This window comes from Pocillopora verrucosa, chromosome 11 (assembly GCF_036669915.1).
Source record: "Pocillopora verrucosa isolate sample1 chromosome 11, ASM3666991v2, whole genome shotgun sequence".
In the NCBI taxonomy this organism is placed as follows: Eukaryota; Metazoa; Cnidaria; class Anthozoa; order Scleractinia; family Pocilloporidae; genus Pocillopora; species Pocillopora verrucosa.
Window position 1 is genome coordinate 20,670,104 of NC_089322.1, and position 27,726 is coordinate 20,697,829.

At 38.0% G+C, this 27,726-nt stretch overlaps 3 protein-coding genes across 5 annotated transcripts; all 3 read left to right on the plus strand.

Moving 5' to 3' along the window:
• The first annotated feature begins 308 nt into the window (after positions 1–308).
• LOC131772858 (major facilitator superfamily domain-containing protein 4A) lies at positions 309–9,829 on the plus strand. The gene is made up of 12 exons (XM_059088817.2): positions 309–1,054; positions 3,050–3,227; positions 3,920–3,937; positions 4,218–4,448; positions 5,155–5,272; positions 5,771–5,910; positions 6,275–6,367; positions 6,945–7,025; positions 7,688–7,835; positions 7,992–8,062; positions 8,288–8,396; positions 8,473–9,829. The coding sequence occupies exons 1-12, from the start codon at positions 714–716 to the stop codon at positions 8,625–8,627; spliced, it is 1,683 nt and encodes a 560-aa protein (XP_058944800.1). The 5' UTR covers positions 309–713; the 3' UTR covers positions 8,628–9,829.
• A 1,310-nt stretch (positions 9,830–11,139) lies between these two features.
• On the plus strand, positions 11,140–18,139 carry LOC131772827 (major facilitator superfamily domain-containing protein 4A). Of its 3 annotated transcripts, XM_066158678.1 has the most exons (13): positions 11,140–11,178; positions 11,266–11,791; positions 13,065–13,242; positions 13,379–13,396; positions 13,607–13,891; positions 14,378–14,516; positions 14,806–14,933; positions 15,092–15,184; positions 15,575–15,655; positions 15,801–15,948; positions 16,243–16,313; positions 16,868–16,985; positions 17,166–18,139. In XM_066158678.1, exons 2-13 carry the CDS (start codon positions 11,463–11,465, stop codon positions 17,333–17,335), a joined length of 1,758 nt encoding a protein of 585 aa, XP_066014775.1. In that variant the 5' UTR covers positions 11,140–11,178; positions 11,266–11,462; the 3' UTR covers positions 17,336–18,139. The 3 variants fall into 3 exon arrangements, with proteins under 3 accessions (XP_066014775.1, XP_058944764.1, XP_066014776.1); XM_059088781.2 differs by lacking the exon at positions 11,140–11,178 and having other exon boundaries at positions 11,218–11,791; XM_066158679.1 differs by lacking the exons at positions 11,140–11,178; positions 15,092–15,184 and having other exon boundaries at positions 11,218–11,791.
• A 987-nt stretch (positions 18,140–19,126) lies between these two features.
• LOC131772828 (major facilitator superfamily domain-containing protein 4A) lies at positions 19,127–27,565 on the plus strand. The gene is made up of 11 exons (XM_059088782.2): positions 19,127–19,626; positions 22,464–22,647; positions 23,077–23,094; positions 23,797–24,057; positions 24,332–24,467; positions 24,887–25,020; positions 25,149–25,241; positions 25,374–25,454; positions 25,810–25,957; positions 26,369–26,572; positions 26,937–27,565. The coding sequence occupies exons 1-11, from the start codon at positions 19,325–19,327 to the stop codon at positions 27,044–27,046; spliced, it is 1,671 nt and encodes a 556-aa protein (XP_058944765.1). The 5' UTR covers positions 19,127–19,324; the 3' UTR covers positions 27,047–27,565.
• Positions 27,566–27,726: the final 161 nt, after the last annotated feature.

Genomic DNA, 27,726 nt, shown 5'->3' on the forward strand with positions numbered 1-27,726 from the left:
AAACGAAAAGTTGACAACTCACGGTTTTTAATGATCAGATGGAAATTCAACTGCAGACAAAAAAATTGAAGGAAAGTTCTAAACTGACAGTATGCATTTAGCAAATGTCTTTCGCTTGTATCGAGTGATTGGATTTCATCGAGTCCGACGATGCTCTAGCATATTCTTTGGCATACCACATAAACATTATTGAGGCTTTGTTAATTAAACTTTTCGCTCATTGGTCGAAATAACTTGTTTTTAAATCAGATAGTTCTTTACAACCCCCTCTGAATAAATTACGAGGAAAGGCTGAGAGAGAGCGACAACAGGTGTACATTAAACATCAATCACAGTTTACGAAAATTCATTTAAAATGTTTCAAGACCGGGTGTGAAGTTCTGGGTTTCGCAACGTCTTGTTTATAGCTTACAACGGAAATTTCATTAGTTTTGTCGCTTAAGATAAAGTCTCGCCAGACAACGGAAGCTTCAGAACAACGTACAGACAATCACTGCATTGGTTCAAGATCACACCACTTGAATTTTTCGCTGCAGTGAATCTGGTTACATAATTTTATTTATTCTTCACAAATACGTCTTCAACTGCCAAAAAAAAATCTTTTCTGGGCCGAGTTTGAAGAAATTTAAGGAATTCTTTCACCATTTAGAGGATTTTTGCATTAAGATTAGTGCTACAAGTTTACTCGTGCTCCGACTTGGAAGGCTACAGACATGAGAGTAGGTTTAGATTCGTCCTCCGAAGAGGATGAACCTCTATTTAATATGGAGGATGTGGAACAAAGAGCGTTTGAAAAAGACAGGGATCTGCCCCTGTGGAAGCGATTTCTGATCACGTTGAAAAAACTGGGAGAAGACAGGAACAGTTTGAAGTCCACACTTTGTTATTGTGGTGTGTTCATGGTATTTGGAATGTCAGATGAAATTCTGGGTCCTACTCTTCTCGAGCTCAAATGTTTAACTGGAAAGTCTATCACCCTCATGAGCGTGCTGTTTTTTGTTCACGATTTGTGCAACGTTTTTGGATCAACATCCGGAGGATATTTAGTCGATCGGTAAGTACTGTTAAAATTAGAACGGCTTTTGTAAGTTTTCGTTTGTTACTGTTAGCTGTATCATTTCAGGAAACAAAATTCTTGAAATCCAAAATTAGGAGTGCCCTTTCGGCGCGTTCTAAGAGGTTGATGCACATCACACGATTTTAAAACCGTAATATTTTCGAAAATGGCAAAACCTCGGCCTAGACAATCTAAGCAAGCTGAGAACTCTTCTATTGTCGATTTTAGTAAGTAGTCTTGCAAGAAATTAACAGCTAAACTCGCATAAAAACGTGAAAGGTTCTTAAACAAAGTTAAAAATCTAGCGTTGACTGACTGATTGGAGAATGTTGCATTCATGTCTTCATATACTCAGAGAATAAGATCTTCTCTTGTTTCACATAGATTGGTAATCATGCATATGTGGTTATGGCTCAAGTCAGTGGTTTTAAAATGTATATCAGTATTTCTTGATAACGCCATGATTTCTAAAGACAATGGCCCGAAATTCAAATTTACGAGTCTTAGATACGGCCAATGTATTTTTCCCGTTAAAGTTACTTCATAGCAAAGAAAATAATTTGTTTAGCAACTAGATTTTACGGCGTGGAAAATCACAGTGGGAGATTATGAAAATGAAAACTGATCACATAGTCATAAACTACAAAACAAAACAAAAAAACAATTTTTTTACTCTTTTCTTCATGATGCGAATACTCTTTTTAAAATACTAGGACAAAATATTTAAGCCAATTTCCCGAGATTCGAAAGTTGTGGCTAAGACTTCTGTTTGTCTCATAAACGCGAATTAAACTTTTTAATAATTTACCATAATGATTTTCAGAATATTTCCTTTGTGTGATAAAATATCAAAGTTACTGAAAAACCTTATTCAAAAGTGTACCAGCGTTATACTTCAATCTTGATATGAGTTAATTAAAAAAGTATTTCACTCGGCTGTTGTTACTCTCAAGGATGTAGCACGATAAATTTACACGGCTTTCTGCGCTGAACAAAACTTCAAAGAGAATTCCTTAGAATTTCAAAATAGAAGAATGCCAAAACATGATCTCTGATTAGTTTCACGCCGGAAAAGCTCTAGCCCGTGATTAAAAATTTACGATTTCTGGAGCAATTTCTAATAAAAAAAACAAAGGCCACAATGATAAGGAAAAAGCTTTTTCTTTTCTAGACCGCGGCCGCAAACAAACCACAAGACATTTCGAACTCTATTATTACCGAAATCGCTGAACCTTTCACGAAATCACTATAATCTTTACAATGGCTAGTAAACTCAAAAATAAGAAGCCTTTCCAGGTTCAAGACCACATTGCCTGAAAAACAAGAATCAAATAGAAAGCAATAATAAACCTTCATACGAGGAGATAAATCTCATATTTACTTGAGGAATTTAAAAGACAAACAATATTCCTTATTCACGTCTTTGTGCTTGCTTATTTTCAAGTGTTTATCCTTATTCTCAAGTTTGCCCTTATTAACGCTTTTAAGAACAAACATAAAATTATTTCAGAAAAGCTAATTACAGATATTGTTCATCAATGTACTTGTCACCAGATAAAGAATCATTTCGGTTTTAAGACGGTGACAGTTTTGCATTTTCAACTGTTTCAATTTAAAATTCATGGCTATCATAAAGGAACTTCATCCTGCGACGCTTAAATGCCAGATTGTAAATGCAGATGCAGATGAAATTAGTTTTTCTTTCTTTGATTCTTTTGTAAAAAAAAACAGAGACTAAAGAAAGAAAAATACAAAACCGAATTTTCAATCGTAAATTATCCTTTTTTTTTTTGTTTGGAGCTTTAATGAGGGAGTTGCAAGAACTATCAAAGTTATGCTCCAGTCTGTGCGCAACAAGAATTCAGGATCGATGTCAAGAACAGTGGAACAAAAATTGAAATAAGGAGGTTGCGGGGGACGGAAAGGAGCTGCATACAATGAATACAACGAGTGCAAAGTTTTTACTTATGTCTTTTACAACATTTTCAACAGATTCAATCCCAATGTCCTGGTGACAATAGCTCTCGGCCTAAGTGCTATTTGCATCATAGCCATTCCACTCAGTCATATCTTCGTCATCATGCTGTTTTTGGCTGGAGTATTTGGCGGGTGTTTTGGCGCCACGGACACGTTCACAACCGTGCAACTGATACGCATGTATGGCAAACAGGTAAGCCAATGAGAATTGTCATAATTTTTATACCACAACAAGCTTACTAAAGGGGGCTCACTCCATTCTTTTATAATACCCTTTCGTTCGTCCCTCGCTCTGTACCAGGCGACAGAATGCTTTAAAACGAGGGGGCTCATAGGAGAAGTGCCCAAATTTAAAAATTGGTGTGTATGTGGTTCTTTTGTGCATAAAATTCTGTGTGTAAGTTCAAAAGTGCCCGCTATTTTCGCAATCGATTTGTGTCAATGCACTATAAAGCAGTTGCTCAACCAAAGTCTTAAGATATACTATTTCGCTAAGCGTGCCTTTATGAAACAATTTGCATTATTTTCAACGCGAAATTCTTGTTTGAACCAAGCATGTATTTTCATGAGTGAAGTGTTGAAGAAAAGCTAGAAGGCGCAGCGAAAGATTTTTCGTCGTCAGTTCATCGTTTTGTAAGTTTGTTTGGTTGGTTTGGTCAGCTCCTTCGACATGTCCTATGCTTCTCAGAATTTGAGACCTATTATGACACAATTTTACAATCGTATTAATAACAATGATAATAATAATAATGATGATAATGATAATAATTAATATTTCTTTGGCGCATATTAACATGTAAATTCGATCAAATGACTTGCGATGTTACTTGCCTTGCAACGTTTTTATATACCCTGATTTTAACAAAATTCTGTTGCTTTTTGCAGGTCTCTCCGTATTTGCAGGTAAGATTCTTACAAACTCTCGCTGAATTACTCTGATTACGGCTGTTAAGAACTGTCCAAGCAAAGGGTTTCTCACTAACGGCGCCTAAAAGGCACAAATACCTAAGCATTAAGCTTAGCAGCTCACTTTTTCATCATTTTTATGTGATAGAAAATACTAAGTTTTACCGCCAATTACACCTGAATGCGCATTTTGTATCTCTCATTCGCCACATTTATCATCAACCATTTCACTCTTCTTCGCTAACCTTCTAAATACTCATACATTCCTCTCCTACAGGCTCTTCATTTTGCATATGGTTGCGGCGGATTCTTGAGCCCGCTGATAGCACGGCCTTTCCTACGGCGTCGCTGTGTTCTGGTAGTGAACTATACGACTATTGTCGATGAATGGCCGTACGCAAATTCTACTACTGGTATTGACAATTCTACACACATATTCCACACTCAGGAAGAGACACACCGTGATACTCATGTGCGTTGGGCCTACTGGATTGTAGCCCTGTTGCACGTAAGTACAAAGGATCATAATTAATATAAATTTAGGCAAACACTAACCCCTTACTAACCAGGCGCGAGGGCCGCACTGGTCAATATTGACCCAAGGTCGTGGTAGTGCGACTGAACCGAGCGCAACGAGGTCCGTACAGAAACGGCTGAAGGCCAATATTCCTCAGTTCAGCTTGAACAAGCGGGGTAAGTAAGTGGTTTATTATATGGCACTCGGATTAAACTTGGTTATTTTGAATTTGCCGGCTTTCGAGAGCAAAAAATACACATCCCATGAACGTTTCAAAGAAAACGGTCCATAGTCCAAATGGCAAAACCCAATCGAGTAGGACCTAATCAGAACGCTCAGATTTAACTCAAGACTTCCTTGCTATATAACAAAGGTTCGTCAACAGGAATTCTCCAGAAAAAAAGCGATGTCTTGATAGAGCAATGAGTCCAGAGCTGCGCAAATTCAGCCTATAATTGTGATTAAGAGGTGCAAAGGGAGACGCACCAAAAAGGGGCTAAGACGGTACCCTGAGATTCCAAAGGAAAACGGTAGTGTTAAAAGGCCCCACGAATAGGACATACTGCAATAGAGGAAACTTTAAATTATGAACTAAGTAAACTTATTCCATCCTTTTGAAATTACCGAGAAAAATGTTATTCAGAAGGGAACAGCTGGTAAACTACAACTTGGAATGACTCTGACTTGTCTTTTTCAGCTTCCAGTTATATTTGGTTTGCTGTGGCTGATGTTTACGCGCAAGTTGGCAAAAATAACAGGAACTCTAAAAAAATACGAATATGAGATGTACGATGAACAAAGACTCAATAATCCAGGTTAGTGTCTTCATTGTATTTTAACAATATCACGTCTGAGAAAAATGTAAAACCACTTTCATTATTTTGTTTCAAAGCATTTTCCAGGATTTTTGCACACTTATGAAAGGCTGTCGCAAGAAGAAAGCGTGATTTTATTTGGATTTCTTTTTACTTTGAAAATTAACTCTTTAGTCTAACTTTATTATATTTCTACGATTATTACTTTACTTTCCGCTATTGTTTTGTGGACTGAAGCTATTTATTTTAAGGTTTATCCCGCGTTAGCTGTTGTAGAAGATTAAGCCATACTGGAAGATTAAAAAGCGCTCGCCTTTGAAGAAAGAGACTCTTGGAACCTCTCCCTTGGGCGTGTTTAATTAGGCTTTTGACTGTACAAATTGACAGTTATAAATAGGGAGGGGACGTTGTGCCCCTTTCACACAAAACTCCACGATTATAAATGGTAAAATCAGTTAATTCTACTACAGTCAATAACAGGATGATGAATTTCGTTAGGTTACAACCATCACATGGTTACATTGTATCTTAACGGAAACCCTCCATGGCTAAAGGTCTTTGGAGACGATCAGAAACCACGAGTTGTTGTCGTCACAGTTCTGACGTCACTGATTCTGCTGCTGTACGATGGTCTTATGGTAAGTCACATATCTTATAACTTGCCTCGAATGATCATGACGATAATAATTAAAAATTGGCCAAACGCATTGGCGCGAGACAGAGTTGAAATAACGATAACGATTTCCCTTTAATTATAAAACATGAGGTGCAATTAAGTATGCCAAGTAGACAAAAACGAAATTCATTGGTAGAAAAGGTATCTAAGTTTATTTTTTGCTTTGCCCTCCTTAGTCGATCTAGTCTAGTGACTTTCTAGCTAACTTCTTAACTCTCATCTTGAGTCACCACTGACTTTGTCCCCCTTTTAATATGTAATTAAAACAAATTATAAATAAATTAAAAAAAAATCAAATTAATAAAAAACTATAACTGTTTCTTCAGGCCACATTTGGTGCCTTTGTGTATTCCTACGCCGTCAAAGGAGCAGTTCACATCAAACCGAGTCACGCGGCTTATCTTAACTCTCTCTTCTGGGTAAATATACAACAATATACTTCACAAATAGATTCCATGTTTCCGTACTTCTAATCAGTAATAGATCACGGATGACGTCAGAATGTGGCACACAAGGCGCCTTCGAGTGTCACTGATGTACTTACCCCACTTTGACGTCTTTTGTGATCTATTACTGAACAGACCCAGGGTAACATGGAATCTATCTTTGTCTTATTTGATGATCAAGCAAAATGCTGTTAACAGTGACGTCAACTATGCGTCTGTCTTCCAATAGATCATCAGTAAGAACCAATCAAACTTCGTGTATCATTTGGTTATCATATAAATTACAATCGTGTATAGCGAGAGGAGACAGGTCTCGTTAGATTATTACGCTCACGATACGATCGAGAAAAAAATGCATTTTCTTTTCCATTCCGTTTTCTTTTATTCTCTTTTTTTTCATCTTTTTTATCTGTTTATTTTTCAGAGTTTGTTTTCATTCTCTTTATTCCTCGTTCTAAAATGAAATACTCGAACTATCTATTTCCTTCTTTAACACACACAAACCTTTCGGCGATGGTGATTTTTTTAATTAGCATTTCTGTTCTTCCAGGGTTCACTATCAGTTGGTCGATTTGTGTCCATACCTGTAGCCATGTATGTGAAGCCTCCCACAATGCTGATGATAAACTTGGTAACATAATTAATATTTTGGGGGCTTTTGCAAATGTTTTTACTACATAGACTGACTGAAAGATTTCAAAATTTCAGAAATAGTTAACTGATCATTTCTTTCACTTTTTTCCGCACACTTCAAGCTGAAAGCTGAACGACTTTGACTGAAGCACTCATACATCCTTCCCAATCACTATTATGCAATGAAAAAGGAGTTTCCCGAAAGCTTTTCCCCTTGAGTTCCTCCTGATCACGTGAAGGTTCCACTGTGTCTTTATTTAAATCAGTCCGTTTTTGCGATCGGTTTCCGTGAATTCAAAGATAAGATAACCACAAATTCCAATCAGATAAGACTAAATAATTACCAGGAGTCAATGATAACTCCAAGATAGAAACTAGCAAACGGTCAAAGAGGAAAGTAAAGAAAAATCAAATTAATCCTGGGTTACTTTTGACATTAAACTAAAAAATTACTTTATCAGTCGGTATTACAATGGAGGTTGCATGAACCTTTAGAGGCACCTCCTCCCCCACCACCCTTTTGCAACACCCCCTGAGAGGAGGAAGTCAATTTAGTGAGTCAATTTTCTGGGTGGAGTAAGTCAATTTAGGTGTTGACATGTTTGAGGCCTTCTTTTCATTATCTAAAGTCAACATTTGAAACCTATCGTCCAATTTCAGGTTGGCTGCCTTTTGTCAACACTTTTCATGTTAATATTTGAAGAAAGTGAGCCTGCACTCTGGTTAGGGACAGCGGGGGCTGGCCTATTCATGAGCAGTGTCTTCCCAACCAGCATTGCGCTCGCCGAGTATTACATCGACCTCACAGGTAAGACAGTAACTACCTCCCTAGCTTAGTTCTGCAGTATGAAATCAATATACAGTCTCGTGACCATAGTGGTAATCCATCGTTCTCACTTCCTCAAACGTAACGACTCGTTAATAATTGTTTTTTAACGCAAATCCTTCCTCATTTTTCTCGAAGCTCCCGTGACCAGTGTAATGATCGTCAGTGCAGCTCTGGGAGAACTTATTTTGCCCTTGGTAGTAGGACAGGTGAGTGGCTAAGATATTTTTTTCGATAGTGTTTAAGAGAGTTTGCACGTTACACTTTCATCCCAGCGACTTGAAGAACACACCTTCCAAGTTCAATTGCGCTTTTGCCGCCAACCTCTATATTTTTTGTCAACTTAATAGCTACTTTTATGATAAATTGAAATATGTACTCATCATTCTCGTTCCAACTCTCCAGATACTAAACAAGCCTCTGTTTTTTCACAGGTTTTCGAGAGACTGGGTCCCGTTAGTTTTCTGGCAATTGCGTTCTGCGCATGCTTTATGGCTCTGATGATATTCATCCTTTTGCGGTCAGCGGAAAGATCAGAGACTGGTAAGTTACATTCTTGAAACAGAAGAGTATAATTTTATATTTATCATTATGAAATCATTTTCCTTCGTTTTGATAGACTGGCTTGGATTTTTCTGGTTCGTTTGGTGTGGTCAACCTCCAAGCTCTGCAAACCAGCCAACATACCAAACACAAGCCCACGACCCTACTCCTACCGTGGAAACTGGAGACAACCCTCCGATAGAGACAGTGGAGCTGAACATTCAAGGATAGCAAAATTGGGTTTTAGGTCATAACTTCTTCTTTAGGTGGCCTCAAGTCGGTTTCTTTGGTTTTTTTTAACAAAAGTGTTTGCAGGAGGCACGTTTCTTCGCCCATTGGAATATTTGAGACTAGTCGGCAAGAGGTTTGCCGAGGGTTAGTGCTAGGCCTCTTTCAGACCCCTGGCTGGCACGAGGCGCCGAAGCACCATTTATGAAGGCCCGATCGCCGGCTAATGATTTCGTAATGCTGCCCTTTTTTTTTCTTTCCTTTCCTCCAATTGGCTCTGATTGCGGTTGAAGAATCTATTAAAGGATAGAATAGTTGTTTTTTGAGTGCACACAGTGTATTTTTGCTTTGGTGATTTCAAGCATCTGTTCAAATACTTTAATTATCTCCAAGATAATATCAACTGCTCTCTCATTTAGATTTCGATTTCGTTTGATGGTTTTTTTTTGTTTTTTTTTTTGGAAGCATCATGCTAAAAATTGTGGTTGATGATCATTTAAACAAGGAATTGTTAAACAAAGAAATCGTTTGAAACCTTCTAAAACCTTAAAACCTTAAATTTGGGATTAGCAGACGAAACTTCAGAGTGTTTTAGGTCAGTATTTAAAATCCTGTGTAATGACGTTATTTTTGTGTAAAGATGGAAGTGGTGTTTTTGGGGTCATTGAAAATTTCTTCTGGGCTGATTTGGCAAATAAACCTTAGCTCCCTAATAATCCTTTCAGAAATAAAAAGGGACAGATTATTTTAATCTGCTGAACTGATCTCCCCAGCCTTCTCTTCCTGTTCTGTGACATTCGGTTAAGGCTTTATATCTGCCTTTTTTTCCACCTTTGTTTTTTAACACGTTAAATGCTTTTCATTCAAAAAAATTTCCCGCGTTTCCTGACGAACCGTGCTTTTTTTTTATTGTTTTATACATTCGAAGTTGCTGGCTTATTAGTAACAATAATGAACTTCAAAAAAATGGAAATAATTTTCTGAAATCTTGTAGCTTTTTTATAGCTTTGTTGGAGTAGGTGATTTCAAATTCGACAGAAACATTTTTAATTACAACATAAATGTCAAACAAAGTATAACTTGGGGATAATGAGGCACAATGTGAAGGCATTCCAACCTTTGAAAATAAGTGTGATGTTCTGGCATGCCTGGATATTGTAGAAATTCCGTGACTTGTTGCTGGCTGGGAAATAAAAGAAATGTAAAACAAATACGGCTGTTGATATGACTCAGACCCTTGTCCTAGTTTTTCTCACATGCCTGATCGAGAAATTTCTGGGAACGATTTTAGCCCAGGTTCCGAATTGTTACAAATTGTCATTTTATTGAGATCATTTGCAAAATTTTATCTTTTTCCTTCCTGAAATGAAAAGGAGCTTTAAGGGAACAGGTTGATATCTGTGGTAGATTTTTTCAGTCCTACTATTGAACAGCTCCTTATGTCTGTTCCAGATAACCAGTTAGTGCAGACGCGCCAAAAATCTGCTGTCGTCTCGCTTGCATTTTCGCCCGCCTTCGCCGACAGAGTTCCTGACACAGGTTACCTTTCACTGTTTGGTGTAATTCTGCGGTTAAAATGCAAATATTTACAAATCTATTTTATCAGTTTCAAACATGTTAGCTCCCTGATGGAAATCCACATTAGGAGCGTTCTTGACACCAAAGAGAAAATCGCGATGTTTTGTGTATCGCAAAGTTGAAAATAAATATCTTGCTCACTCGACTCCAATCAGATTGAAAAAAATTTGAAGATGACGAAAACACAGTTCTCCTTATCTTTATTTCTGGCTCGGTCCCACTTATGATAAGATTGTTCCTAACAACTCTCTTGTTTATAGCACTGATTAGAACTTAACTTAGCTACATCGGTAACAATTGGTCAATCTGCAAAATAAGCTAGAAATCCCACACCCTACCGCAGGGAACCGTAATTTCTCCACAGTCACCCACCATGATTTACAGAATCTGAGGTTTCTTTAAATTTGAATATTTTAAATAATTAAGAACTTTCCCGAATAAGATTCAAAGAGATGTTCTGGCTAATTGAAATTTTGAATAATTGAAATGCAATAGATTGAAATTCTTTCTTTCGTTATCCATAAAAATGAACTTTCCTTTAAAGTATTTCCACTCTGAAGTGAAAAAACGAAAAAAAAAGTGCAGGAAATGTTTTAGAAAATGAAAAGATTTTTACTGTACCGTCTGTATATAAATTTAGTAAAAGTTTAAAACTAAAATGAACCAGTTGGTGGCAATTGTTCATCATTCAAAGATTTTTATTTTAACGAAGTTCTTTTCAAGTAGTGTTCTTCGCAAAAGATCTATTTCATTCCTAAGTTTCAAACACTTTCTGTCTATTAAACTATATCACCTACATATAGCAATATTCAGAAAGTTTGCAAGAATCAGTCATATCCAACAAATAAATAAAACATGGCGTCATGAATTTTTGATCGGCCGAACCTTGTCGCGAACGATAATTTCGAAATAAAATCTTAGTCTCGTCAAATTCAGGCGAACAATGTAATCATTATAATAGCAAAAATAATGAAAGGTAAACAATGATTTGTTTTAAAGAGTGAATATACTTGGGTGAACTACAGGCGACAAAGCTAATCTCAGAAAATTTTTCATTCACAAGGTTTGTTTGTCTTAAACGGATTTTCTTCGATCCAAATCGTGTGACGTCACAAGCTTATATTTCCATTTAGTCGAGACAAAATGGAGTGAACAGATTTCCCAGTTTTTTTATGCTTTCCGCTTGTTAGCGAACTGAAGATCTGCGCTTGAAGTCCTCCGGCGTCTCCGCGTAAGACCACAAAAGAATCATCGACCAGTATGTTGGAGAATTTCTTTAAGGGAGAAGTGCCGAGTATTTTTGAAACAACGATAAAGCGAGAGAAAGGTTCGCGATCGGAGGACAACTCACCAACTTCGAGATTAAAGAATTACAGGAACGAAGAGGAATTTCTGCGAAGCGTTAAAGCAACAATATGTTATTGTGGTTCCTTCTGGACTTTTGGAATGGCTGCTGCTGTTATTGGGCCGACATTACTCGAATTGGGCTGTGTTACTAACCGGCCGCTAAATGTGATGAGCTGGGTATTCTTTTCGCAAGCTTTAAGCGCTCTATTTGGTTCAAGCATAGGGGGATTCTTAGCCGACAGGTATATAAAACCTTTGATTTATTTGATGGTAAATTAAATCAAACTGTCAACAAAAATCAAGTAGTTTCAGAAACTGATTTAAAGTTGGGAATGGTCAAAACTGTTTTTATAACCACATCAGTACGTAGAGCTCTTTTACACAATCTATTTTAACATCCATTCTTTAACGCATGGGATTAAAAGTTTTTGTCATAAGAATTAATTCAATGAATCCATAAGTCTTCACAGGTTATGAATGTCATAATATATTGCAGATGGAATTTTTCTCTCGAGAAAAATATCTTATTTACTTTGCCAATGTTTGGACCAGTGAGGAAAAAGGTAGAAATGAGTGAGTTATGATCTTAAAATTAATAGTTAGTTTCTTGATATAAAAAAATCCACCTTAAACTAAGCGGTGTGTTAGCATTTTGAGTGAACTGATAGAACTATTTTTAAAAACTTTCAGAAACTACTAAGATTTCACAACATACTAAAATTTGAGCAGATGATAAAATTATTATTTTTCTCCATTTCTAGATGAGACAGTCTTAATTTTTTTGTCTTCCGGCGGCAATTTTATCACTTCTTAAGCACTTTAATGCCATAAATATTTACATCGAATTACGTTTAAACGTTCAACATCATTTTGGATAAATGGGGGAGAAACATGTTTTCATTTTGGACAGCGGATATTACTGGGGTCTGTCCAAAAAATTGCCCAAAAGTCCCCCAGTAAAAAATTGCACTTACCATGCGTCTCAAAAACGTTTAACAGCATACTTCCCTCTTTTCAGTTCGAAATACTAGCTACAATCGGCAATATTGGTTTTTTACGATCAGAAATGCATGTTGTGTATCATAACAACTGGAAATTGAGATCGAAACTGCGCTCAGCGCATGAGGTGAGCGTTGCAGCTTTAGTAAATCCTGGTATAAATTAGAAAATAACATAAATAACAAAATTGTGCTTTTAATTTCGATGGACTTAATTTCCGGCTCAGCGGTTATACGTTTCTAGAATCTTAATTCACCTGAGAACAAATTATCATAAATTTTATTGCTTAATTTTGTGGTACAGTATTTTATTTGATAAATACACAGAACAGTCTATTTAAAGAATTGATTAGCAAAAAAACATGATTTCATCGTTGTAAAATTCTCGTCGAAAGTGACATTTATTTAAGATATGACTCGAAGCATCGGATCGCTGTCGGTATACTGGGTCAGGTAAGGGGTTAGTGCGCAATTGCTCAGATACCGGCACTGATCCGAAGTTTCTATAAAATTTCAGGTACGACTGCAATATCATACTGCTGTATTGCGTGACGTCTGTAGCAATTTATCTTGCCGTAATCCCAGTGTGTCACGTGTTTGGCGTGATGTTGGCGTTTTTCGCCCTGTTGGGGGTTCACATGGGAGTGATTGATACCGTATCGAATAGTGTCCTCATCAAGATTCACGGGAAAAAGGTTGGTATGCCACTAACGAAAACACTATGGATGAATCTTTTCTTTTAATATTAAAAAAAGAGTTTCCAAGGAGAAACCAACGCCTTTTTATTCATAATTTTATAATTTCACTCACACCTTTTTTTATCATTTGTAGGTGGCGCCAAGATTGCAGGTAAGCTAAAAAAAAAGATAGCAGTAAGTAGAATCTTCCGTAATATGACAGGGAGTTTAGTTATAATTTAATTAGATATATATTCTTACCGGAAATTTTTATGACAAAGTGAGGACCGATTGCACACTACAACTTCCCGTCAAACCCATTAGCTACAGCTACTCCTTTCAAGTACAATTTCTCAATTTCTACAACATTTTTTGTCTGCAGTCTCTTCATTTCTTTTACGGCCTGGGGGCACTGGTCAGCCCTGTCATCGCAGAGCCATTTCTGCGGAGCGCATGCTCGGATGGACATTTCAAGACTAACATCTTTGGTTGGACGCTGGAGAATTCTACCCTGGAAAGATTGTCAGAGTACAGCGTCGATGGCTTTCCAGATATCGATGTTAACCTGACAATTCTAAATGAGACCATATCACAGATGATGGGTCCGCGCCACTATCACACAAAGTCTTTTGTTCAATACGCCTACTGGCTGGTAGCGCTTCTTCAGGTCAGTTCAGTTGCATGGTCCTTTTGAATTAGCCTGTTTGTCTGGCTTTCCACATTTCTGTCCGTCAGTCAGTCAGTCTGTCTGTCTGTCTGTCTGTCTTTCAGTCTGTCTTTCTGTCTGCCTATCTGTCTTTCTGTTAATCTGTCTTTATAAATGAGACCATATCACGGATGATGGGTCCACGTCACTATCTCACAAAGGGGATCTTTAGTTGATCCAATACTAAATTATTTAAGCTAACATCACAAGAACTATATGGTAGACGATAAGGAGAATTACTAAAGAGACATTGGGAGTTAAAGTTTGAAATATTTGCAAAGGAAAGAATGGCATGGCGAAATATCGGAAACCGACCCGCCCGGTTGACCGGATTCATATGAAGAGGCTCTTAGTCTGTGTCTGACTCACTCTAAGCCCACATATCCAAAATATTTGTAAGTAATGTACTTAACCCACTTTAAAACTTGTTATTCTTTTCTCTTTCAGATTCCCGTACAGTCAGGTTTGTTTTACCTCATCTACAGGCAGCGATACCTCAGGCGCTGGTCACCTGATATTTTTGCTGGGAGGGTGGTGACTCTTGCCGCTTTGCCTCCTGGGAATAGCGATGAAACAGAAAGTGAAGGTAAAGCACATCGATTCTACTCGGGTGGAAGCAGTTTTGATTAAGGAATTGTGTTGCCAAACGGTGCGTAAACATGAGAATCTTTGCTAGCACATTATTTGGTCTTATCAGCATGATATGGCTAACAATAAAGCTCTCAGGTCACCACACAGAAATACGTTAGGATAAATACTACTTTTCGTCGATTTTTTCAACACAGCCGGTCTAACAATTATACCGTGAGGCGTGAATAGCGCAGCGGTGAGCAATAGAGCTTTTTAACACAGTACAGTCTGTTCATCTTTTTTAGATCTACCACAAGTGTTGAAACCTACCGCTGACTCCTCTATTAGATTATCATTCTGTAGTCTTCCTGCCAAAATACCGCTGGTAACAATCCTCGCTGGCCTGTTGTTATTCCTGTTTGATGGCTTACAGGTATCATGAAAAACTCATTCGTCATTATTAAACCGTATTTATGGTAGAAATAACTTGATTGGCTGTTATCATAGCTCAATCGAAAAAAGTGCTCTTTAACCTAATGTTCAAGTTGTTTTCCCTATAAAAATTCTTATCCTTGTATACCTCTATTTTAGGGCGCATATGGTGGATATTTATACACGTATGCAGTCAAAAGTGAGGTGCACATGACTCCAAGTCACGCTGCTTACCTTAATTCTTTATTCTGGGTATGCAATCAAACTTTTGATATGGTGCTCAGTAGTATAATTTGAATAGTGTTACAGGAATTTTATCAGCGATAAAATAACAATAAGAGAGACTAAAATAAGGCAAATTTGAAAACTGCATAGTTGAATCACGAATAACACGTCATATATTTCAGTATCCCAACGTTTTCCCTTTCAATTTCTTAACAGTTTAAATCTCTGTAGTGATTAACTTTTAACACTTTTCCTTACAGTTTTAAAACATGATTGATCAATAAGGTCCTTAAAACATCTTGATCATTAAACCCCTTCAACCGATTGACATAGAAATTTATAAAAGTTAAATTGAAGAATTATCTTATTAATATTATTAATTTGATACTTATAGTTCATCATAATTTTTTCATTTAGTGTTCCTTTGCCGCTGGAAGATTTATTTCTATCGTCGTTTCTGTTTTTCTGGTACCGGATAAAATGCTTTTTGTTAATCTGGTAAGTGGAGAGAATACCAAAGAACTTAATATCTGAAGAAAAATAATTGTTTTACTTCCTCTCAACAAAAATATAAATTTTCCTCTTTATAGTGAATTTCCTATTCAAAGCAAAACTTTTAATTTGAGAATTATTCGCCTTTCAGTTTGGATGCTTTACAGCAATATCCTTCATGTTGTATCTGCACGATGTGTCTTTAGCATTATGGATCGGTAGCGGGGCGTTTGGCTTGTTTATGAGTTCTGTATTTCCTTCCACTCTGTCTCTGGCTGAACACTACATTGACGTCACAGGTACAACAGCTGTCACCATAGTTACTGCTCCAATGTCCTGAATGATATGATAGGCTGAACAAAACACGCAGTTTGATCGGTTCTTACTTATGATCTTTCGGAGGATAGGCGCATAGATGACGTCACCACTTTTTTTTTTCTCATCAAATTTTGACGTCATTTGTGATCTATTACTCACCAGAAGCCCGAAAACATAAAATCTATTTGCTAAACAGCTAAAATGGAATTCTTTTAAAAAACTTCCCTCCTCTGGCGCTACAGCTGACAACAACACTCACGTTATCTTTTTTTTAGGATCCATAACTAGCATCCTAATTGTTAGTTCTGCAACAGGAGAGATGGTATTTCCTTTACTCATCGGAAAGGTGATCATAATTTCTCTTGAAAGCAGATGCACACAAGTTTCGATAATATATAAATAAGCCTATTATCTTATAAGCTTAGAATTTGTCAACAGCGTAGGCAGAGAAAAACTCTGAGTACCATGACAGGATTGAAACTGCAGCTGAAAATATTCCGATTTTGTCATCTAAAGAGAACTCTTTGGTCAGTGCATTGACTTTATATTAGACAAATGTCTTGTATACTGCTAGGATTAGTGTTGAAAGCGTCTTCAGTGCGAAAATTGTTAGAAAGATAGATTATTTTGAGTATGTCGTCGAATAAGACAGACTTTCAATGTTTGCCTCAGGTAGGGAATAAAGTTTGATTTTTTTAGGTCGTTAGATGTTCTTAAACTATATCGTTAAAAACGCACACAGCGTTAGCAAATATCACATACACTCTGAACGTGTGCAAGTGTCCGAGGACTATAAAACTGACTTTAAATTGCTTACTGACCATAAACCTTAAACAAAAAGTCTTTGTGGAGCTCGGTTCCCCAATAAAGTCTCACTGATGGCTGTCTTTTCCGTACCAGGCGTTCCCGCGGAAAGGACCACTCTCTTTCCTCGTGATTGGTTTCTTGGTTTGTACTTTCGCCCTTCTTGTTTTTCTGACTTTGCGCATGACTGCTAAGGCTCAGATCAACCAATCAGGTAGGCGAAAACTGTGACCTACTCTACTCCAGTAAACGATTTTTTAGAGGTTATATTATGATGTAACAATTTCGAATAGTTTGAAGTTTGTGCAAGATCTGGAAATTATATTCAAAATGTAATTTCGTAGATGGAGATTCGCTTGAATAGAGAACTCATTAACCTTTTGCCTTTGTCCAGTGCATGATCTCTATCGTGTCGCAGTCAATCGCCTTTGCCGTTGTAACCAGGCCTGTGACGATTGTGAATACACCCCGCTGGTTACGTGTGACGAAGAAAATGAAGAGGCTGGGAACGACGAGCTAATGAGAGGCGAGACAGCACATAGAGTTGTGGAGCTTCAAAGTTGACCTATCGCACCTGCCCGGATGAGATATCTTCTGTTTTATATTTCTCCTTCTGAATTATTTAGTCCAGTTAAACTAAAGATGGTTTCAATGATTTTGTTCGAAAAGGCTTCTCTCCATAAGCATTCCAACAAAATTTACAGCAAGAACAGTATGAGTACGAAATTTGACGGCAAATTTTCAGAAAAATATTGAGATGACAAGTATCTCAAAAACAATCTATTCATTGTTTGTCAACAAAAAGGCTGATATAATTATTCCTGGTGGGGATAAGCAGGGTGTTTTTCATATTTCTCCTTCTGAATAATTTAATCCAGTTAAACAAAAGATAGTTTCAATGATTTTGTTCAAAAGGGCTTCTCTCCATAAGCACTCCAACAAAATTTATAGCAAAAACATTGTGAGTAAGAAATTTGAAATTTTTGTCAGCAAAAAGGCTGGCACAATTATTCCTGGTGAGGAGAAGCAGGGTGTTTTTTGTATTTTCATCTTTTTTTCTGAAATTAGTAACAAAGTGATTTTCCTTCATCCTTTAACAATCAACAGTCAAATGCAAACCATTGAAAAAAGTGGAGAACTAATTTTTCTTATCATCTCCTTAGTGCTGTTGGGAGCAGGGTGAGTTTTTAGCGGTGTTGTCCCTCCAGAATGCCGTTTTCTGAAATATTTTGAAATTTATTTTCTATGGGACATTTCTTGCAAAATGGTTGCTTGGGGAAAACGTGTTCAGTGCTCTGATTAGTTAGCTATTATAAATTGTAAATATGTGTCAAAAATTATGAGGTGATTGATGGAATCAACAATAAAAGCGTTTTGAAGTTTTCCTTTCTGTTCTCTACATTTACAAACAACACGCTCACCTAGCGCGGATCACTTCCGCATTGGACGAGTACTTCCGGTTTAGTTGGAATCAACTTCCGTTTATTCTCTGGTTGCAACACAACACATAGCGTTCTCGCTTGGTAACTCGTGACTTTATTATTTGTGACACTTCCTGTTAGTGAATATGAAGATTGACCATACGCATCGTTTTTTTTTTTAAACAAAGAGATTTTTTTTAAAGTTTAGTTTTAATCTTGGTGGTGGCAATGTGTTCACTATTTCAAGGAAAATTTTGCAATGGAACTTCTATTATCGTAGAGTTCTTACGCCAAATTTTAAGACATAAGGATCAGTCAGACTTACCATTTCTCTCATTTTGTTGAGGGGATAAACTTTAAATTACCGGTTTTTTGTATCAGAAAGAAAAAGTTATGCTTAAAACAATTACATCTCAAATTCGGGGGACGCAAGTTCATGAAAATCAGAAAATCTGATGTCGCAGATTCTCCTCCAGAATTTAAGCAAGGTCATTAGCAGGTTGTTGTTTATGTTAAAGTCAAAATTGTTTTTATTACCCAACCAATTAAATTTCTACTTTTCCTTCTTCGCTCACAAAGAAAAAATGATTAAAAGTAAAACAGCCACCCGAATTTAAAAAATTGCTGCGCTCTTTGAAAAGTTTAATTTGCCTTTAAACTCTAAGATATTGGAGTTTTAAGAAAAATTTTATCAGCGATTTTTGAGGAATTTGCTTCATCTTAGAGAAAAAAATGTTTGTCTTTCAATCTCCTGCTCGCCTCCCACTTTTTGTTTAAAAACACACGTACCTTAAGTACATGCAACAAGTGGAGGGTTATGAATTATTAAAGAACAGCCACCGACCGCCAAAAGTCAGCCATATTTGAAAAAAAAATTATCCTAGCATCATGGGGAAGCGGTTAGAACATACTTCAATAGTTTTCTCTTGAGAAAAAGCGGCGGATTTTTGCGCTTGTTTTAATTGCTTAGAATTTTTCCTTTGATGAAGAGAAAGCAAGTTTATTTTGTAGAATTTTATCTGTTTCTCAAGTCCTAAACAACTCTACGTTTGGCTTCAAATATGAAACGACCGTTGCTGTGCTTTTAAACGTTGGCGTCCATTGTCTTCACACATGACGAGGGAAAGACGGTATGAGTTTTATTCATCTTCTTGGCTTGACTATTGCTCAAGAACGAGCCTCAAGGAATGAAAAACAAACCGATGGAAATCGCTCAAACGAAAGCAGAGCTGATTTATCACGCCGTGTGTTTATAACTGCGTTGTACTGTGGCTGTTTTTTCTCCTTCGGGACGACAATGGCAATTTTAGGACCAACTTTGATCGAATTAGGACACTTGGTTCATCATGGATTGGACATGATGAGCTGGTTGTTTTTTACGCAGGCGGCTTATGCTTTGCTCGGAGCAAGTGTAGCTGGGATCATGTTGGACAGGTAACACGCTGTAAAATGTCAGTCCTATTGAGGTGCTAGATACCTTTATATAGCTCTTAAAATTTATCTCTTTTCCTATAACCCATTTATTTTTCTGTAAACTTTAAACCGTGAATATTCAGTCAAATCATCGATTGCAATATGGCGCGGTCATGGCAAGCTATTTTCGTGTTGCAACCTGTTTGTTATGATTTATCTATTCGAGCGGTTTAGACAAGTTGAAGTCTTATTAGGAGATTTTCGTCAAATTGAATTAATAACTGTCGAGGTTTTGGTTACTCGAGTTATCACTAATTGGTATTGACTTTTCTATTCTTGTACCACTTGAAAAATCGCATACACGCCTACTTACAAACGCGTCCATGTGAGTCCCCTGATGCATTGCGAGCAGTGCAATAATGTTAACTCAGACCGCACTAAAAGCTTACTTTCTGATGATAAAATCGTATAGAATTGTTAAACAATAGACCGCCGCACTTTCAATCGGCTCATTGGCGTAATAACCCATGCGGGATGTGGGAAGAACATCAGAACAGTTTGTAACTCACGAGCGAGTTATTTACAAACTGTTAGGTTTTTCAAAACCGTTATCGCAGCTAACTAGGACTTTAACGACTTTAAAGTCTTTTTGACTTCCACAGCCTGTCTACTTAGGGCTTATAAGCAAATAGATCGTGGAACCCTCACCAGTGTCGTCTTAAAACAGGGTGTCCGCCTACTACAGTTACGCAACAATAACAAGATTGATGTTTCTATCTGATTCAGCTCCAACCACGTACATCGTTGACTTCTGCACTTAAACAATCATTTTGATACTTTGTCTACCTCTCAGTTCTTATGAAAGGTCGCTGATGGAGGAGGTCCATAGCTAAGAAAATTGGTTATATAGAGTTTTGAGACACAGAAGTGACGTTTCGCTTGTTGGTTCAACAGGTGTTATCTAATTCGAATCTATCTAGTTCTCTTCTTAACTTTTGTTCAAGTTGACTGACCTCAATTTTAAAACCATACAGTTCCTCTCAAATATTCGAAATTTCAAACGAAACCTCTTGAAGCCTCCATTCAACATAGGATTTACACGTTTGCTTCATAACGATTTCCGTTGGGCAAATATTTGTTTTACCTTAAGTATAAAAAAGAGTCGACCTTTCCTTCTGTCGATGTTTCAGCCTTGCTTGGAGTGAAAATCTAAGCAGAGGGAAGCTGAGAACAAGAAGCATTATCTAAGTTTTATTGTGCGTTGTGGGGTTCCCTGTGTTCAAAGTTTATTCATGCATATTATTCACGATTACTTCGTGTCAACACGCTTGACTTGATCACAGACACAAGAGTAACAGCCAAACTATCAAATGATACCTTCAACTTCATTAGAATGCAAAAAGTGACTGTGGCTTATGAACACTACTCATTTCTTAAATGGCTTTAAACTTTTCATCTGCTCAGAAAAATCAGCCCAGCAAAGATGCATATTTCTGGTGGCAATATTTAGGCTGTAGAGTGATTCATATGACTGTCTTTAAGGAGATCATCCATAAAAGGGTTGTTCTGTTTACCTGCTTGCGACAGGTGCATGTCAAAAAATAACAGAAAGAAAGAAAAAAAGGGGGGGTTGCATGGTAAAAGCGACCCTCTTTATAGGGAGAGGGCGACACAAAATGATAATAAGGCAATGCAACCTGCCTTGCCCCCAGTTGTATATAACCCTTTCCTTCCCCCCCTCCCCCTCGACAGGAAACTCTCCCCTCGGCCAACATGGTTTAATAGTTAATAGTTTCACTGTTTCTGATGATTTATCTGTAAACAAACACGGATTTGTTTACCATATCGCGGTATATAGACTTTGCAATTTGAAAGAAACTTTCGGCTAGCAAAAGGGGAAAGAAACGACGCGAAAGGAAACTTTGGCAAAAAAGCCGTTTTTTTTCCTTCCTGAAACGGGTGACGACAGTGTCACGAAGGACAATTTAACCTGCCACCCATTTAGTTCGATGATCAACTTGGTGTATAGGAAAACAAATCGTTGTGTCTACAGGCCTCACATTTAACACCAAAATAACTTTAAAACACAGCAAAAAGTAGCAGCTTCTAACAACGGGAGAACACGACTAAGCCGCGGGCTGCGAGACGCCTCTGGATCGAGCTTACCTTTTTTTTAAAACGATATCTCTCAAGTCATGAAGCCATAAAGTTGGAATTTTTCAGTGAAAGAATTAAGTCACTGGTTTCCGAGTTGATCCCAAGAGAAAGATATGCTTCGGCAAGTGATTTTTCCAGTGATATGGATGAGGATCAAATCTTACGCGGATCAAGTGGAAGATTTACGAAGATACTTCTCTCCGCACTGCAAATCTATTTGTGCCCATTTTCTGTACTTCAGCACGTTTTTTATGTTTGGTATGTCGGTGGGAATGGCAGGACCAACGCTTACAGATTATTTGATATCGTTTTTTACAAATATTGACATTATTGATGCCTTAAGTTGGCTTTTATTCACGCAGTCTACTTTTCGCTTTGTGGGCGCCATTGTTGCAGGTACCCTTATCGACAGGTATAACCCGTTTGTCGGCTTTTTCATTCCTGTTTTACCATAGACTAGTGTCTTCATTCTAAAGAAACCTCTGTTCAAGGGACACTTATTCTGGTACCCAATGCGCCCCCAAATGGAGGTTCCATTTCTTAATCTTTACGTGTTTCATTTCCATGTAAGAGATAATTCTTGTCAGTGTACACTGCCCCTTGCCTCGAGCTCCTTCCGTGAATACTGATTCCATAAACAAATGTTGACCTTCGGGTTTCAAATATTTTTTTTAAGGTTATTTCATTTCTTTCCATCTCAGATACGACTTCAATCGTAACCTTCTCCTTTTGTGTTTTCTGTTGCTGAACGCGATCTTCTTAGCGGTGATTCCCATATGTCGGACGTTGTGGCTTCTGATCCTATCAACAGCAGCTGCGGGCTTTTCTGTGGGAATCTTAGACACTGCTACTAATGTTCAGCTCATTGCTATTCATGGGAAAAAGGTAAAGAAGGAAGATTACTTGAGCTGTTTTGTAATCCTGAACGTTTTTGTAGTGCAGCTTAGGTCACTATGATTAGCGCTCCGGAGTTTGGATCAAAGAGTCTGGGTTCGATTCCCAGCCAGGGTCATTGTGTTATGTTCTTTGGCAAAACGCCTCACTCTCACAATGCCTGTTTCAATTCAAGATTATGTAGACGAGTACTGGCGAACTGTTAGGGAAATCAGACAAAATACCAAAGTAGGGGAGGGGGGCACGGTAGCAGTGATGTACTAACATCCCATGCAGGGGATGGGCGAGTAGCAATACCTCTGGTCACTTCAAGTTTTTATGTTTAACCATGTCAATACTGTGTATCTATACATATAGATACTTGTTCTATATTCTGCAAAAAAACAATTTAACCTTTCTTTTATTTCATTTTCCCCAAAGGTTTCTCCATATCTACAGGTGAGTCGAATCATCTTTCACCCTCCTTTTCATTTCCTCTTCCTTTAGTTTGAGCGTTGTACTTGACTTTGAGGTATCTACACCAGAAGTCAGTTTATCACTAGTCATCACTTTTTTTTATAAAACAAGATGTCTTTGGTAACCACAGTTTGTAATTGAGACAAGAGCGTCTGGCTTTGTCAACTGACTTAATATTGTAAATTGGCCACCGCAGAGAGTGTCTAAAGCTGACGTTTCAGGTGTCAACCCTTCGCCATTTGTTGTAACGAAGGGCTTACGCTGAAAACATCAGCTGTAGAAACTCTTTACCATGGCCTGTTTACAATATCAACTGAGTTGATGAAACAGATCATCTTAAAAATCATCTGACGCAGCACCACAGTTTCCCTATAAATTTCCCCCCTTTTTTGCTTTTAAGAAAGTTCTGTAATCGTGATTGCAGCGCTTTTAAAAAAATTAAAGATTAAAGCAAAATAATTGCGCCAAAAACTTAATACTCGGGCAATTAAATCCACGTCTACCAAAAAGTTCTTAAACCTCTATCGGGGAATTTTGTTTGTTCGATAAGATTACTTTCATCTTCCAGCCCTCTTGCTTCATCCTAACTCCATCTCTCGGCAACTTCGTTTACATTCAATTCAGAAGTTGGACGGTGGACACTTTTGGAAATTTCAAACTGGTACAACTCCTTTATTTTCGCAGGCTCTGTACTTCTCCTACGGTTTTGGCGCGTTTGTGAGCCCTCTTATCGCAGAGCCCTTTCTCAGCGGAAGTCCCCATCCAGATCTTGGGCTGCCGGCAGCCAAAAGGGGGAATCCGCTGCCCTACGGTGGGATGGGACATCGCAGTCATCATAAGTTATCCCACAGACCTACCAACCATATGAGAGACACATTTAGCACTGGATCTGAGGAATACAAAAGCGAGGTCCAAGTAGCATACTGGATTATAGCTTTAGCACATGTGAGTTTATTTGCTTAAAATGACATTTATCCTTTCCAATTTGGTCCAACCAGCGAAATGAGGAAAAAATGAGGTAGATGAAGGTTTTAGTAGGCCTGGGGAGAGACTCGCCCATCACCCTCAGGTCCGCGCAGTTTTAACGGAGCCTTTTGGCTTATCGGCAAAGAAATAAAGAGAAAAAAGAGCTGACGTGCAACCGAAAATCATGAAGGAACGATATAGGATCTAATAACAATTTGCACAATAAAACTTATTTTTTTTTCTTTCGTTGTAGTTGCCAGTGGTAGTAGGTCTTGCATATATTGTCATCGCGGACAAGTGGGCGGAGCATAAGTTAAGACAAACAGCTGTCGAGGCCAAGGCAGAAAAAGAGCGCAGAAGCTCGGATATCCCGGATGCAGAAGTACAAGGTGCTGTAGAAAACCGGTTCTTTAATTATGCTTCTGAGAATGACTGATCAAATATAGAAAGAGAAGTTTTCATCACAAACGACCAATATGAACTTAAAGAATAAACATGTAAATTGCATGAAACGTGGAAAAACGCTTATGATCAAGTCGTTACTTATTTTTATCTTGGGTCTGAGGGACCAGTTATAATTTACCATCTGTGGGAGGGGAGGGTCGGATAACTTTTAGGGGAACAGAGTGGGATCAGTCGTCGCTAACAGAGTACGGAGGGTTGTGGGGCAAAACAAACGCAACCCTGGGTTACTTTCGACGTTTAACTGAAATTTTTTTATAAAATGAGGTGTTTGCAGTTTTTTACCCTTCCCTCTTTCCGCACTGCTAAGTTAGAATCGAATACAACCATCTTTTATTCCTCTTAGGAGTTACAACAAAAGTTCACCTCGACAAAGAGACTCTCAAGAAACCGGGTCTATGTGATAATCCAAACAAAACACAAGTTCTGTGCATTACATTCTGGACTTCATTTCTAGTTTTTCTTTACGATGGAATGCAGGTGAAACATTTTTCAATTGTTTTAGTAAATATTAGGTCATTCAGGAAGTAGCAAGAAATTGATCAAAGATATATTAAGAAAAAGTAACATCGTCATACTCATATTATACTTGAATTTTGTTTTGTCAGGGGTCCTACGGGGGATATGTTTATACTTACGCAGTGAAGAGCTCATTACGAATGACGTCAGCTCAGGGAGCTTTTCTTACTTCTGTGTTTTGGGTGAGTTCTGACCGTTTGCTAGCCAGGGACCTAGGACCCATTTCTCGAAAGTCCCGATAACTGCCGTATCTTAAAATCTATATTTCAAGTTTCAAGTCTGACAATTATTTAAAATGTTCATGTTGTTTTCAGGGATCCCTGGCATTAGGTCGTCTCGTATCCATACCTATAGCTTTGTTTTTGTCTCCAGCTGTTATGCTTCTGGTAGATTTGGTAAGTTCTCTTTTATCTCTATTCTACCATTTGATAGATGTAAGACCTTAGAAAAAAATGTCTAGACTGAACTCAGAGAGGTACTGGGTCGAGTGTTAAATTTCAACAGAAGATGATCCTCTCTTTTCTTTCTCTGAAGAAGTAATTTAACGATACAGTTTGAAATATTTTTGATAACTACGCTATTAGCTGGGTTTCAGGATCGTCATAACTATTTTTACAATAAACTGAATAATTCGAAGTTACGAGTTTTGTTATAAGAAGAAAAAACACTTAGGGGCGACTTCGCTCAGATGCACGGCGAAATGACTTGAAATGACTGACTATATGAAGTCATAGTTTGGTTCTCTTTCAGATTGGCTGTTTAGTTTCAAGTTTATTAATGTTAGTCTTCAGAGCAAGCGAGTCTGCGCTTTGGATGGGAACTAGTACATTTGGTCTTTTTATGAGTAACGTGTTTCCAACAAGTGTGGCATTAGCAGAGCAGTATTTCAATGTCACAGGTTTGTTAATTACTAATGAACTTGGTCTAGTTCCCTGTCAAAAACTTACACAACGCCTGAGGTCACTGTGAAACTCCGAGAATTTCGCTAGCTTCCCTATAATCATCTCGTTCGTCGCTCGTACTAATTGGTTTACAGAAGTGCGCGAGAACTGGGGACTAGTTATACGGGCACAAAGCGGCATAGCGGGGGCGAGGGGGGAGTGGGGGGGGGGGGGGGACGGGAAAGTGGGAATGAGAGACACCTTTGCTTCCTCTAACTGCATGTCTTTCCCTTCTCGCCACTACAATTTATCTCTATTATTCCAACTTCGTATGAAATAATTTCGGCCCACAGCTAATGATTATGGACATGTTTACAATATGTCCTATCCCAACTAAGTTCTGTTTTCTCAATTGTTGTGATTTTCAGGTACGGTGACCTGCATGTTTGTTGTTAGCGCAGCCATAGGTGAGATGATAATTCCACTCATTGTGGGCAAGGTCTTTGACTACGTTGGTCCAATCAGCTTCTTAGCCGAGGGATGCATCCTGTGTTTCGCGGCATTTGGAGCTTATTTAGCTGTACTAATATTAGGAAAAGGGGCGGCCTCTCACGATGTCTCCAGGAGAGAAGGTGAGGAAGTCTTATAGCTCAGGTCTTTGCAGTGAAACGGAGGTAACTAGCCTTGCACTTGTTATTGTATTCCCTAATCAATTATGGACAAGGTCGGCTTTTGTTACAACAGCTCACTGGCTGGAGGCGAAAGTAATAATTCTCGTCATTGATTGGATGCTAATCCATTTCAGCATAGAAACCAATCGTTGTTTATCGCCGGGGTAGGGGGATAGGGTAATTGATGACCGGTTTCTTCGCCCTGTACCCGAGGCAGCCGTTGAGAAAAGGTTCGATTCTACTTTTTAAATTCTTCAGGGCCTACCTTGAGATATTATGTTTTTGTTGACTGTAGTTGGAATAAACTTGCTGTTATCTGTCTTAGTGCTCGGAGAAGGAAAAGATGGCTGTGAGGAAGATGAAGAAAAGCCTGTGGGGGAAACAGAACAAGATTCTGATCAACTTATTTCTAAAGATAAATCGCCAAATAGATGACATGATGTATGGACGAAGAAGCGAGATGAAAAAGAGAGAAGCTTAGGGACAATCTATAAGTAACACAGGCTATCCGGCTTCGTACCCAACTTCCTACGTTTGTAATTGGCCGTGGGATATCTGGGGGCGAATCGACAAAAATCGTCGTCATTTGTTGACGTCAAATGAAATGCCACGATAGGTACCGTTCCTCCTTTCCCGTATTCCCGCGTGGAATCTGAGAAACGTGGCGCACCTCGTTTTAAACAAAGTATATTTGCAAGGAAGAAAGTGGTTTGGGGAAAATTCAAAACTTTTTGCTGCGTATCTTTTTAACTATGAATAATAATGTTCCGGCTTTCTACCTTCCGTATATCTCCTTGCCTCCAGAAAGGCTGAAATTACTCTGTTGCCAGGTCCATTGTCACGTCTAGTTTCGACAATTTAAACGGAAGGCTTTGCAATGATTATCATCTATTACCTAAGTAGACTAAGGCTTATTAAAGATATGAAATAATTTTGTACAAAGTGTCAATAGTTTTGTACTCACCACAAGAATTAAAATAAACTGAATCTTAATCTGGCAATGCGTTTGACACATCCTTGGAAGTTGCATAATTTTTTGTCGAGTAACGTTTCAAGATCTTACCGTCTCCTTCCGAGAGGGTTGAGTTAAGGCCCTTATTATTTTACAAGGTCTC

What these genes read in the sequence shown, in the direction of transcription:
- LOC131772828 (XM_059088782.2), top strand. Translation starts at nt 19,325, where the DNA reads ATGAGTTTTATTCATCTTCTTGGCTTGACTATTGCTCAAGAACGAGCC. An exon ending in GCTGGGATCATGTTGGACAG is followed by an intron (nt 19,627 to 22,463) that starts GTAACACGCTGT and finishes TTTCCATCTCAG; the next exon opens with ATACGACTTCAATCGTAACC. An exon ending in CCCGGATGCAGAAGTACAAG is followed by an intron (nt 24,468 to 24,886) that starts GTGCTGTAGAAA and finishes TATTCCTCTTAG; the next exon opens with GAGTTACAACAAAAGTTCAC.
- LOC131772858 (XM_059088817.2), top strand. Translation starts at nt 714, where the DNA reads ATGAGAGTAGGTTTAGATTCGTCCTCCGAAGAGGATGAACCTCTATTT. An exon ending in GGAGGATATTTAGTCGATCG is followed by an intron (nt 1,055 to 3,049) that starts GTAAGTACTGTT and finishes CATTTTCAACAG; the next exon opens with ATTCAATCCCAATGTCCTGG. An exon ending in AGCGGAAAGATCAGAGACTG is followed by an intron (nt 8,397 to 8,472) that starts GTAAGTTACATT and finishes TCGTTTTGATAG; the next exon opens with ACTGGCTTGGATTTTTCTGG.
- LOC131772827 (XM_066158678.1), top strand. Translation starts at nt 11,463, where the DNA reads ATGTTGGAGAATTTCTTTAAGGGAGAAGTGCCGAGTATTTTTGAAACA. An exon ending in ACCTTAATTCTTTATTCTGG is followed by an intron (nt 15,185 to 15,574) that starts GTATGCAATCAA and finishes TTTTTCATTTAG; the next exon opens with TGTTCCTTTGCCGCTGGAAG. An exon ending in ACACTACATTGACGTCACAG is followed by an intron (nt 15,949 to 16,242) that starts GTACAACAGCTG and finishes TCTTTTTTTTAG; the next exon opens with GATCCATAACTAGCATCCTA.